Source organism: Dendrobates tinctorius, unplaced genomic scaffold (genome assembly GCF_039654945.1).
Source record: "Dendrobates tinctorius isolate UK_male_01 unplaced genomic scaffold, ASM3965494v1 ptg000004l, whole genome shotgun sequence".
Lineage (NCBI taxonomy): Eukaryota > Metazoa > Chordata > Amphibia > Anura > Dendrobatidae > Dendrobates > Dendrobates tinctorius.
The window spans coordinates 10,780,845-10,794,155 of record NW_027361672.1 but is presented as its reverse complement, the minus strand read 5'-3'; the positions used below and the strand labels follow the sequence as shown (position 1 = coordinate 10,794,155).

At 43.9% G+C, this 13,311-nt stretch overlaps 1 protein-coding gene across 5 annotated transcripts in view; it reads left to right on the top strand.

Annotated features, from left to right (window-relative positions):
- The first annotated feature begins 281 nt into the window (after positions 1 to 281).
- GPLD1 (glycosylphosphatidylinositol specific phospholipase D1) overlaps positions 282 to 13,311 on the top strand; it is a 128,585-nt gene continuing 115,555 nt past the window's right edge. For all 5 annotated transcript variants that reach the window (XR_012230061.1, XM_073566125.1, XM_073566128.1 and 2 more), the window contains exons 1-3: positions 282 to 400; positions 7,423 to 7,478; positions 11,888 to 11,966. Coding sequence is in view for 4 of the 5 variants with exons in the window: in XM_073566125.1 (XP_073422226.1) it covers positions 283 to 400; positions 7,423 to 7,478; positions 11,888 to 11,966 (253 nt within the window). In the remaining variant the exon portion in view is untranslated. The remainder of the gene's footprint in view (positions 401 to 7,422; positions 7,479 to 11,887; positions 11,967 to 13,311) is intronic.

The window sequence follows — 13,311 nt, the reverse complement described above, 5'->3', positions numbered from 1 at the left end:
GTACAGTCTCCAGAGGTGTATCATACAGCATGCTTGTTTAAACAATGGAAGTCCATGGATGACAGATGCCACTGTATAACTCAAGCAATGGACTGTATCCATCAAGGCTACTGTACATGTTAGGAAATCTTCCCATAATTTATCTCTGAAAGACACCGGAAAAACTCTGTGGCAAACGAGCCGTACAGGTAACATGTTATTGAAAAACTGAATGGACAGTTTCACTTTTGTGTCAATGTCAATGTCCCCAAGGACAGCAAACTCCAAAGGTTGTTCTAACACATGGTGATGCCACGCGAGCTGTCAGGAAGCATGGCACCTTACACTGCATTATGTGTTGTCCTCTCGCTTTACTTACAAGTGAGCGAGCCTTGTGGTATTTCAACACATATAGAGATAGGTAAGTCGGGCTCCGTATTGATTTATGGTATAATATCTAAGAATTACGTTAATATAATTTAAGCAACTTATTCTTCCGAGGATATTTTGAGTTATATAAAACGAGTTTCTATTTTTCAATGTATAAAAGGAAGGTTATCTTTCTATTAATCTTACTTTTCATTGTTGAGCTGTACCTTATACTACATAACGCAGGGTTGCTCTTGAGACTATAATGTGTGGCTAGTGGCTCTCTGTCAGCCTAGTGCATTAGCATCAGGTCTAGCAAACAGCTATGAAGAGCATGTGTACAGAAGGGAACTTTTGTGAGTAGCCCTAAATAGAAGAGCAGATCTGGATGCTCATATACTGGCTTTGGAGGTGAACAGTGGTTGCCTGAAACTAAAATGTATTTTATTATTTTATTCCTAAATATCTGTCTATTTAATGTCATAATTAGAGTTGAGTGACTTTGGTTGGGTCGGGTTTCATGAGACAAAATTTGTTTCAGATGAAACTGGTCCGACTAGGGCAAAAAAAGTCGGAGTTTCGTCCGAAACCCGACCCCAATGAAAGTCAATGGGAAATAAAAGTCGGCATTGAGCGGATGACATTCAGCCACTCAGTGCCGACTTTTATTCCCCATTGACTTGCATTGGGGTCGGGATTCGGATGAAACTCCGACTTTTTTTGCCCTAGTCGGACCAGTTTCATCTGAAACAAATTTTGTTTCATGAAACCCGATCCGACCAAAGTCGCTCAACTCTAGTCATAATCTAATGTCTTTTTAAGTTTATTTTAATTAAAAATTCCCTATTGTTCCCTTATTACACTATCTAGCTGTTTTGTTGTTTTTTTTCCTAGTTCCTCTTTGATGATGTCACTGCCGTAGCCTCTGCTCACACCCTGACACAAAGTGTCATCAGTGATGTCCATTTCTGTGGCTGGCCTACTCCTTACTCTACTGAGCATATGATGGTTGTCAGTTCTGACGTATGCTCAGTAGGAACTTGTCACTGTGCAATATGTACAGTGACAATGCGCTCCCTCATCAACACTGATCAGAAGTGATGAGCCTGCAAGAAAGTTCACTGTCAGTGTGCATTGTATGGAGAGAGTGAATGAGCTGATACCATTCCCACACTTGACAGTGACGTCACTTCTGATCAAGATCCTACTTAGCATACGTTGGAATTGACAATTGACGCATGCTCAGAAGGATTTCAGGGAGCAGGTACGGGCTTTATTTCAAACTTCATTTCAGGGAGCAGGCATGAACTCTGGCAGTGAGAAAAAGGAGGACATAGAATCCAAATCCATTGCAAACGTATATAAATTTATTTGTCAAAAAGAAGGACACATATCAGAGATACAGGGTATTACAAAGATCCAATAAAATGGGTAATTACATAAGGCCCGATGCTAGAAAGAACAAGTGGGCAGCCTGTGATGGGAATAGATATCCAAAATCAATACCACAAAAAATATGAGATAGTTTGATAGTAAGGTGTAGTCATTTTACCAACCAAAAAGTATATAGTGGGATATACTAATTCAAAGGTCACCAATATGGGATTTCCCTTGGGCAATATTATATCATATGTAAAGCCCAGATAAGTAATACTGGTGATGCCAATAATTACTGCACTGGATGTAAACCAGCTGACATATCCTACCGCTGAGTCTGTACAAAGCTCAACTACATAACATATAATTAGAAATGATGTAGCATGTAAGTAGAGAAAAATGTGGGAAAGGACAAAGTATACTTAAGTAGGCTAGATAAACATACCCATCATGTCCTGATGTGTAACAGGCGCCGACTTGTGTACCCCAGAAGTGATGAGCCTGCAAGAAAGTTCACTGTCAGTGTGCATTGTAAGGAGAGAGTGAATGAGCTGATACCATTCCCACACTTGACAGTGACGTCACTTCTGATCAAGATCCTACTTAGCATACGTTGGAATTGACAATTGACGCATGCTCAGAAGGATTTCAGGGAGCAGGTACGGGCTTTATTTCAAACTTCATTTCAGGGAGCAGGCATGAACTCTGGCAGTGACCACAGCCTCTGCCCCATTATAATGGCTTGAGTATCCCAGCATGCATTCGGATTCTCAAATGAGGCATCATCAAAAGGGATGTAGTAAAAAAATAACTAAAGCAGTTAGGCTGGTTTCACACTTGCATTCAGGAGGGCTGTGGATGGCTGCCTACTTCCCCTTTTCTTCTTCCCTGAAGCTCCGCCTACACTCCGCCTACTTATGTATGCGTCCTGCGTTTCCCTGCGTACCTATCTTTATCATTGGGTACACAGGGACATGCGTTGTATGCGGATGCATGCGGCGATTTGATGTGTGCGGCGACCACACGGAAACGCAAAATTTTGCAAAGTAGGCGGAGTGTATGCGGTGTCATGATCCATGTTGGATCATGACAGATAAAATGCACTAGTAACCTTTTTTTTTACTTAAGCTGTGGTGCTTAAAGATAGTTTTGCCCCCAGTGGCCATTAGGGTCATTGCACTGTGGTGGTTTCAGTTCTAGTTTTGCCCCGGTGGCCATTAGGGTCATTGCACTGTGGTGGTTTCAGTTCTTGTTTTGCCCCCGGTGGCCGTTAGGATCATTGCACTCTGGTTTCTTTAGTTTAGTGCATGTGACTATAAAGCAGGTGTGATTGCTCTGGCTCTGCTATAAAAGAGTGTCAAGTGTTGCAATCACTGTTGGTGATATTGCTCATTTCCAACCAAGACTAGTGAAGGAAGGAGAGCGAGAGTTCCTGGCAGCTCAGTCAGAGTCCTGGTGTGGAAGGAGTCAGAGAGGATTTCCTTGCAGCTCTGACAGAGCTTGGTGCAGCTATTCAGGAGGAAAGCAGCATTCTGGTGGTGGACTCTGTTGCTGGGAGCAAGAGCAACAGAGCAAAGCTAAGTGGTGTTTCCCTGTTTGTATTTTTCCTATGTGTGTTTCAGTGCAGTGGTGGGATTAGTTTCTGCACCGTCCATTTCATTAGAAAGGGCTAGGTGCAGGGCGAGCTAGGGTTCTTAGGTTCCAGCTCAGTGACAGGTGCGGAGCCTGTATAGGGACTGTTAGGAGTGTAGAGACTGGCTCAGGGGAGTGCAGGAGGTCTGTTTTTGCAAAGTTTTGACTCAAAAAGGCACACATTTTTCAAGGTGGTGCAAAAATTGGCATACTGAATTATTTTGGAATATTCAAAAATACACCAGGGTGGGGCTGGAGTTGAGTTACGTCAAATTTTGCAACTTATGAATCATTCGAAAACATCTGCCTACAAAGTGGAAAAAAAAACAAAAAAACAAGAGAGCACATATCAGGGCCAAAGAATAAAGAGCTATTTTTGTAAAAGGAATTGAGGCCATATTGATTGTGGTGCCACAATATTTATTTTTGCATTGATAATTATTGATCATACTAGATTATGGCCCGATGCTATCGCATCGGGAGGATGCGATAGCATCACACCTCTTGCCATGTTAACCCTCAACACACACACTCCTCTCACCTTTCACCATCTCCACTCACTCTGGATCCAGGATGGCGCCGGCGGAAGAAGATGTCGGGGATCGTGGAGCAGCGGCGATGACGGCGTGAGTATGAGAGACGGAGTGAGAGAAATGGTCGTATGTGAAGTGAAAGAGTGAGTGGACGTGAGTGGAGATGGTGAAAGGTGAGAGGAGTGTGTGTGTTGAGGAGGAGTGGTGTGTTGAGGGTTAACATGGAAAGAGGTGTGTGGTGACGTCACCGGTTACAACTGGACGGAAGTTGTTACAACCGGAAGCTGCTTAGGGCATTTATTATTATAGATAATCAATTATTTTTAATACAAAATTAAATTCACTGTTTTAATAGTTTATTGATTCATATTTTCTTCAGCCACTGGGGCTGCTATTTGCATTTGGGGGTGTGTAAATGTCTGACCACGACACTTACACACCTCAAATATGACAGCCCCTGTGTATAAGAGACTATGGTCACAGTCCGACCGCATCTCTTGTATTGAGCCTGCTTAGCTGTGACCTGGGCATACCTACTGGGCTGTCCAGGTTACAGCTGAAGGAAGAGATCATGGCTTTTTTTTCTAGCCTGCAGTGTATGCTGTTGCAAAAAGGTTGCGGGATGTAGTGACGCAAGAGAGGCAGAGCAAGGGTTAACAGTTTTAATTTAACAGGGGATACTCCACGCAGGGAGATAAACAGTTAAATGAGGGTTAAACAATTCAAGGGTAGGTAATAGGTAGAGTCAATGAGCAATAAACAAAATAACGGCAGTTCTTTAAATCACTTATGTGGCGCCCCTGAGGGTTCAGTTGCCACAGAGGTACTGCACCTCCTCCTGAGGTGTGGTGCCCCACCATCCAGATAAGTTGGAGGCTCCTGACCACATTCCAACACCTGCACCCGTCATCACAAAGTAGTGTAGCAAAGCCACATTGCGGCTCCCTGCTTGGAGTGTAGCAGAGCACCTTTGGTGGCTCCTTGCTTGGAACACGAAACGTGCTGGGAGGCGGGTGGAGTTAGAATACATAAAAGAGTGGGAAGGTTTAGAAGTTCAGTTCAGTTGAGTGGAGAGTGAGGAGTGAAGATCCCTGGCAGAGGGATGGAGGAAGGAGGTGCTGCAGCAGATCTCAGTGACCTGGGTCTGCTGGCACGGGAAAGGAAAGAAAGAGAAAGACATTGAACAGAAACCTGATCTTCCATGGGACGGAAAGACTAGTACGGAACATAGGAGTAAAAGAAAACAGAGGACGTGGGTTAGAAGAGAACCCTGCCTAGAAGTTCTAAGCGCCTGGTCTCTGAGGTTGTATGGATACTAAGGGTCTTACAGCAGACACCAGTGGAGTAGTGGGCTGTAAATGCACTACTCCCATCTAAGACTTGGGGGCACAACAGCAACTTGTATAGTGAGTCGGGACTTAGAAGTAGGGAGTCCCCTAAGCAGGCTACAGCTGTCTGCCGTAAAAGTATAGTTCTTGGGAACATCTGTCAGGAGGAACTCCAGTGTAACTCAGTACTAGGAGTACTTCACACCAAAGGCGCTATAAGAGGAGATGTTCAGAAAGGCACATGTTGGCGGAGTGTTGGAAGGGAGCGTTCCATCTGACCTGGAGGTTGACTGAGTCCCTGACCCGGAGGACACAGCACGGAGGCAGGCACCTGTGTGTACTACAGACTGTGAGTAAAGCTTTGGAACTGCAAGCCCTGGTGTCCTCCATTTATTCCTGCGCCAACACACCCGGTACCGCTACATCTGGGTACCCGCTTCTACACTGCCTGCGCCTCGCCTCTACCCATACATCTACACTGCCCTGGGACTACAGCTCCACCTGTGGGGAGCTTCACCATCTTGGCTGCACCACACCACCAGTCCCAGAGGATCTGCATGCAGCATCGGCTTAACATCTAAATTGCCGAACACCACAGGTGGCGTCACGAACTTTTAATTTAATCCACTACATTCCACCATTTCAATTCCCCCCCATTACTTGGGCGCCCAGGGCCACGGACCGGGTCACCGACGCTGTGACGCATCCCACTGACTCCGGCCCGTTACCGAGTACCCCACAGCCCTGGGAGGGCGACCCACTTATCATGTCAAAGGCTTCCTAGTCTTCTGCTGAATTTTGGAGGGCCACGACCCCGACAACGACCGGCGCAGTGCTGTTCCAATGGGGTCCTGCAAACAACGGTCTATCTTCTGGTGGCAGCGGTCGGTTTCCAGTACCTTCCGCTAAGCCCCTAGTCCATAAGTTGGCACAGCCGGGATGAGCAGGGCCGTGGCACTTGCAGGGTCCAACGTGAGGTGATCAGCAGCAATGGGCCAGGTAGGCTGCAGAAGTTCGTCTCTCTCACCCACGGTGCACGTGGTACCTCTCAATCGCACAGAGGCAGGGCACCAGACATCTCGATCTCTAACAGTCACTCGGGAGGTGATGGGAGCTGGTGGGTGCAGACCAATGCAGTGCAGGTGTTCGGGGGATGGAGCACACTCAGCCTGCTGCATGCTGCCTGTCGGCACCAAAACTAACTGCTGCCGCGCGTGCTTTTGCTTGTGTACGCCCCCTGCTTCCGGGTCAGGGGTTCTGTCCGGGCCCTTATGCCTTCCTTTGGACAACAGTGGATGCAGCCTCAGCAGTTGCGGAGCCGGCGCGGTACAAGTGCACCTTATACTGTGAGCACCAGTTCCACTCTGTCACCGCTCAGAGTACTCAGTGTGTGTGGTGACTGGAGCTGCCAAGGAAAGGAGGTCTGGAGTGAGGCGAGTATCGTGGTGGGGATCAGCAGCCTGGGATTAGTAGTACATTTCCAGGCTGCTGATCACCGCTATGACTGAAGTGTTCAGAGCACAGCAGAGTAATTATCACCCTGCTGTACCCTGATCACTGACACAGCTCTGCTATGGCACTGTAACGCCTCAAAAGGAGACTTACACTGCCATAGGAGATCTGTGTATGTTATGCGATCATTTCACCTGACAAGCAACCTAAAAAAAAAAAGAGGAGAATGCATTACTTACACTGCACACAGCATCCTCCCCTTCTCTCTGTGAGCAGAGTTGCCTCTAGTGTCAGATTAGCCAGGAGGGGAGCAGCGGGACCCATGAGAGCAGCAGTGCAAGATGAGAGCACTAATATTTGTTGTGTGTGGTTCCCTCTGCAGCTGGTTTCCATCTCATGTTTTGCTGTGTTAGGATATGAAGGAATGGTGAATTAGACAAATTATTGACCATAGCAGGTTAGAGTTTGTGTATTTTATGTGTATGAGCATATTAAATAATAATATTTTTTTAAAAATTAAAACATTATGTCATCCGCTCAATGCCGACTTTTATTTCCCATTGACTTGCATTGAGGTCGGGTTTCGGACGAAACTCTGACTTTTTTTTGCCCTAGTCGGACCAGTTTCATCTGAAACAAATTTTGTTTCATGAAACCCGATCTGACCGAAGTCGCTCAACTCTACTTGTATGTAGGCACCTTGAGACTATTTGTTAAAGAAACCTGAAAAACTGTTTTTTTTTTTGTTACAGCTCACAGAGGTCTGGAGTATTTCAGTGAAGAATATGGAAAAGTAAATTACCGAGAGGTAAAGTTACAATATTACTGAAAATAGAATGGAAGAAATAGATATTGTGATTATGGCCTACATACTCGCCCATAATAAATATTAGGGGAGGGGACACACATAGGCATGGTAGATGGAATTGTTCAGGGTGTACTCATATATCACTAGCAGAATTAGGAGCATATCAGCACACATTATATAAAATATCACTATGGACTTAGCTATACATATTTTTTTTACTCATTTTTCAAATGAAAATTGGAAAATGAAAGAAAGATTATGCCTAGTTATTGGGGACGCAATTTTTCATGAGTGCTTGCTTGACTCTTCTAGTTATCCCTAACCCAACCACTAATGGTGAACAGTCCGTCAGGAGTCAGCTGCAGCCTACGATTTCTGTATGTCTGATATTCTACACATGGCTTTCTGCTTTCCTCCAATATCTATTGAAGGAGATGACTCATGAAAACAAACCCCATCTTCCTACAATGCTAGGGCACATCAATATGGATATCATAGATGAGGGCTTCACGTTGTGTTGAAGCTTCGGTGCGCTAGATGAATTTACTGATTTTGTCTGAGAAAAGGTATTGGTAAGATAGAAATAATAAAATACATTGATAAGGTATTGGTCAGCAAGGGTAGAGAGTGCGGTAATTTACAATAAAGGGAGGAGGTAGATAGTAAAGGGTAATTTCTTTTCTTTCTATATTCAACCACCCTTCTTCCATGGAAATGGGTGAGATGGGTTGGTTGGGTAATTGGATGGGGTAATGATAATATTTTTGGGGGAAAGTGTAAATGGTGTGATTTATTTGATTAAGGTAAGAAGTTGATTCCAAGTGCTCATTTAGACATCATTTAGATTCTCACGTACAATGGCTATCTGTGTTTGCACAGATGGCACTCGTACCTGTGATAGTCTATGGGGTCATCCAAATATCCGTTATTTTTCGCGGACCATTTAGTCCTTGGAAAGTCACAGAAACGTAAGATATTGATCAGAGAGACAGATCAAAATCAGCAATGCAAGTCAATGGGTACGTGAAAATATCAGCGCACAGATGACATCCAAGTGCATCTGATTTTCATGAATCGTCTGAAAGGAAAAGAAATATGAGAAAAAAGGATGATACTAGGACCACACTCAGATCAAACTCTGATTAAAATCTGATCAAAGTTCCTTACACTTGCCAGTCCTACTCTAACATGAAAAGCACAGAAAGAGGAAAGAATCCTCCAATATTTGAGAAAAAAACAAAACAGGCAGAGATGCTTACCTGTATAGTCAGGCCTCAATATAAATGCACTAACAGGGTGCAGCGGACCCAAGTAAAATGGCAGCTGCACAGGTGCAATAATACCTAATGAAACAGCCAGCCTACAATCAGGGATTGGCCGTGTGGCACACCAGTGCAAAAAAAAATAATCCGTATGTGGCAATGTTCACAAAGGGAACGCAGAGCATATGGTTCACAGCCTCTTAGTAACACCATATAGGGGGGCTGCCCAGTGCTAACTATAATGCATCCCGTGTGAACAGAGGCCACAGTTTACAGAACCATTTGGGCCCAACTGCACCCTGAAAAGATAAATAGTGCACAAAAACATATCAATATACAGTTGTGGCCAAAAGTATTGACACCCCTGCAATTCTGTCAGATAATACTCCGTTTCTTCCTGAAAATGATTGCAAACACAAATTCTTTGGTATTATTATCTTCATTTAATTTGTTTTAAATGAAAAAACACAAAAAGAATTGTCCTTAAGCCAAATTGGATATAATTCCACACCAAACATAAAAATGAGGGTGGACAAAAGTATTGGCACTGTTCGAAAAATCATGTGATGCTTCTCTAATTTGTGTAATTAACAGCACCTGTAACTTACCTGTGGCACCTAACAGGTGTTGGCAATAACTAAATCACACTTGCAGACAGTTGACATGGATTAAAGTTGACTCAACCTCTGTCCTGTGTCCTTGTGTGTACCACATTGACCATGGAGAAAAGAAAGAAGACCAAAGAACTGTCTGAGGACTTGAGAAACCAAATTGTGAGGAAGCATGAGCAATCTCAAGGCTACAAGTCCATCTCCAAAGACCTGAATGTTCCTGTGTCTACCGTGCGCAGTGTCATCAAGAAGTTTAAAGCCCATGGCACTGTGGCTAACCTCCCTAGATGTGGATGGTAAAGAAAAATTGACAAGAGATTTCAACGCAAGATTGTGCGGATGTTGGATAAAGAACCTCGACTAGCATCCAAACAAGTTCAAGCTGCCCTGCAGTCCGAGGGTACAACAGTGTCAACCTGTACTATCCATCGGCGTCTGAATGAAAAGGGACTGTATGGTAGGAGACCCAGGAAGACCCCACTTCTTACTCCGAGACATAAAAAGCCAGGCTGGAGTTTGCCAAAACTTACCTGAAAAAGCCTAAAACGTTTTGGAAGAATGTTCTCTCGTCAGATGAGACAAAAGTAGAGCTTTTTGGGCAAAGGCATCAACATAGAGTTTACAGGAGAAAAAAGAGGCATTCAAAGAAAAGAACACGGTCCCTACAGTCAAACATGGCGGAGGTTCCCTGATGTTTTGGGGTTGCTTTGCTGCCTCTGGCACTGGACTGCTTGACCGTGTGCATGGCATTATGAAGTCAGAAGACTGCCAACAAATTTTGCAGCATAATGTAGGGCCCACTGTGAGAAAGCTGGTCTCCCTCACACGTCATGGGTCTTCCAGCAGGACAATGACCCAAAACACACTTCAAAAAGCACTAGAAAATGGTTTGAGAGAAAGCACTGGAGACTTCTAAGGTGGCCAGTAATGAGTCCAGACCTGAATCCCATAGAACACCTGTGGAGAGATCTAAAAATGGCAGTTTGGAGAAGGCACCCTTCTAATATCAGGGACCTGGAGCAGTTTGCCAAAGAAGAATGGTCTAAAATTCCAGCAGAGCATTGTAAGAAACTCATTGATGGTTACCGGAAGCGGTTGGTCGCAGTTACTTTTGTCTAAAGGTTGTGCAACCAAGTATTAGGCTGAGGGTGCCAATTCTTTTGTCTGGCCCATTTCTGGAGTTTTGTGTGAAATGATCAATGTTTTGCTTTTTGCTTCATTCTCTTTTGTGTTTTTTCATTTAAGACAAATTAAATGAAGATAATAATACCAAAGAATTTGTGTTTGCAATCATTTTCAGGAAGAAACTGAGTATTATCTGACAGAATTGCAGGGGTGTCAATACTTTTAGCCACAACTGTATGTAAGGTATTGGTTAATATTATGGCCATAATACGTAAGCTGGCAAACTAACGTCAAAGTTCCTTACACTTAGCAGTCCTACTCTAACATGAAAACCACAGAAAGAGGAAAGAATCCTCCAATATTTGAGAAAAATACAAAACAGGCAGAGATGCTTACTTGTATAGACGGACCTCAATATTGCACCCTGTTAGTGCATTTACTGTATATTGAGGCCTGTCTATACAAGTAAACATCTCTGCCTGTTAAAATCTGATCAAAGTCTGAACAGAATAATCAGTCCAGTTTTCTTATAGGTTGAAAAATCAGACATGTGAATGAGACTTAGGGCTCATACTCACATGCGAGAAACTCGGACGAGTCTCGCACGTCAATTCCCAACACTGCCGCCGGCACTCAGGTCAGAGCGTTCAGCTGCATAGAAATACATGCAGCTGAACGCTCCAATCCAAGTGCCGGCGGCAGTGCCGGGTATTGACTTGCGAGACTCTTCCGAGTCTCTCGCATGTGAGTATGAGCCTTTAAAGGGGTTGTCCGGTACAAATTGATAAGTCTGCAGTCACTCTGTGTGATTGCAGACCTATAAATCCTTCAGCTCACGCACTGTGAGCTGCGGAGATTCGCCGGTTTCTGACCCGAGACTGGAGGGTATGTATACATGCTCCCGGCCAGTGGGCGCAGCATAGCACCCATTCACTTGTATACGCAGGCTCTTGGTGGGAGTATGTATAACTCATACATACCCTCCGGGTCTGGGGGGATTCATAAGTCTACAGTCAAACAGAGTGCCTGCAGACTTATCGATTTGGACCGGACAACCCTTTTAACTCAGGCTTCATGAACAATGTGTAATTCTGCAGCATGAGATGTCATTTTGATCATTGAATGAGTCCCCTGAACGAAAGATTGTAGTCCATCTTAAATGAGGTGTCACATGATTCAGGGAATAAACAGCGTGTGTCATCGATGTTAAAGACTATTGATAACAATGCAAGATGTTCTATCTCCTACACTGAACTAAATTTTTTGCATTGTTTAACATATCATATTCTGGTATTATTTGGTAAAATGAATACATATAAAAACATCTCAGGAAACTCCATGTGATTCCTCACTATTAAATGATATTTTAATAGGAATGAATTCTATTTTCATACATACAATGTTGTTCCAGCTCTTGCAGAAACATTCAGATGCTTTCCAAGCTGGAAGTGTTTATCCTGACTCCTTTTATCAGGATCTGTGCAGGCAAGGTGGGTATATTATTAATTTTATTTATTTTAATCTCTTATGTAACCCCTTTACCCCCAAGGGTGGTTTGCACGTTCATGACCGGGCCAATTTTTACAATTCTGACCACTGTCTCTTTATGAGGTAATAACTCTGGAACGCTTCCATGGATCCCGGTGATTCTGACATTGTTTTCTCGTGACATATTGTACTTCATGATAGTGGTAAAATTTCATTCATATAACTTGCGTTTATTTGTGAAAAAAATGGAAATTTGGTGAAAATTTTCCAACTTTAAATTTTTATGCCCTTAAATCACAGAGATATGGCACACAAAAAACTTAATAAGTAAGGGTATGTGCACACGCTGCGGTTTTGCTGCGGTTTTGGCCCTGCAGAACTGCAGCAGTTCCGCAGACATGGTACTTTACCATGTTAGCCTATGGGTTTTCAAAACTGCAGTGCTCACGCTGCGGTTTTTTACCTACGGAAAAGCTGCGTTTTTTTTTCCGCAGCATGTCAATTGTTTCTGCGGATTCTGCTGCGGTTTGCCACCTATTCCATTATCCAGGTGTCAAACCGCAGGACAAACCGCAGCAAAACCGCATATGTTTACTTTACATCAGCACAATTTTGGAACCAACATTTTTTTTTTGTTAGGATGTTATAAGGGTTAAAAGTTGACCAGCGATTTCTCAGTTTTACAACACCATTTTATTTTTAGGGACCACATCACATTTGAAGTCACTTTAAGAGGTCTATATGATAGAATATCATATAGACCCCTCAAAGTGACCCCAAATTTTTATTTTCTCAAGGGTAACAGGAGAAAATGAACCCCAAAAGTTGTTGTACAATTTGTCCTGAGCAGGCTGATACCCCATATGTGGGGGTAAACCACTGTTTGGGCGCATGGCAGAGCTTGGAAGGGAAGGACCATTGTTTGACTTTTTCAACGCAGAATTGGCTGGAATTGAGATCAGACGCCATGTTGCGTTTGGAGAGCACCTGATGTACCTAAACAGTGGAAACGCCCCAATTCTAACTCCAACCCTAACCCCAACACACCCCTAACAGGCCCCAAACGTTATTGTGCAATTTGTCCTGAGTGCGCTGATACCCCACATGTGGGGGTAAACCACTATTTGGACGCATGGCAGAGCTCGGAAAGGAAGCAGCGCCATTTGACTTTTTTGGCTGGAATTGAGATCAGACACCATGTCGCGTTTGGAAAGTCCCTGATGTGCTAAAACAGTGGAAACCCCCCACAAATGACACCATTTTGGAAACTAGACCTCCCAAGGAACTTATCTAGATGTGTGGTGAACACTTTGAACCCCCAAGTGCTTCACAGAACTTTATAACGCC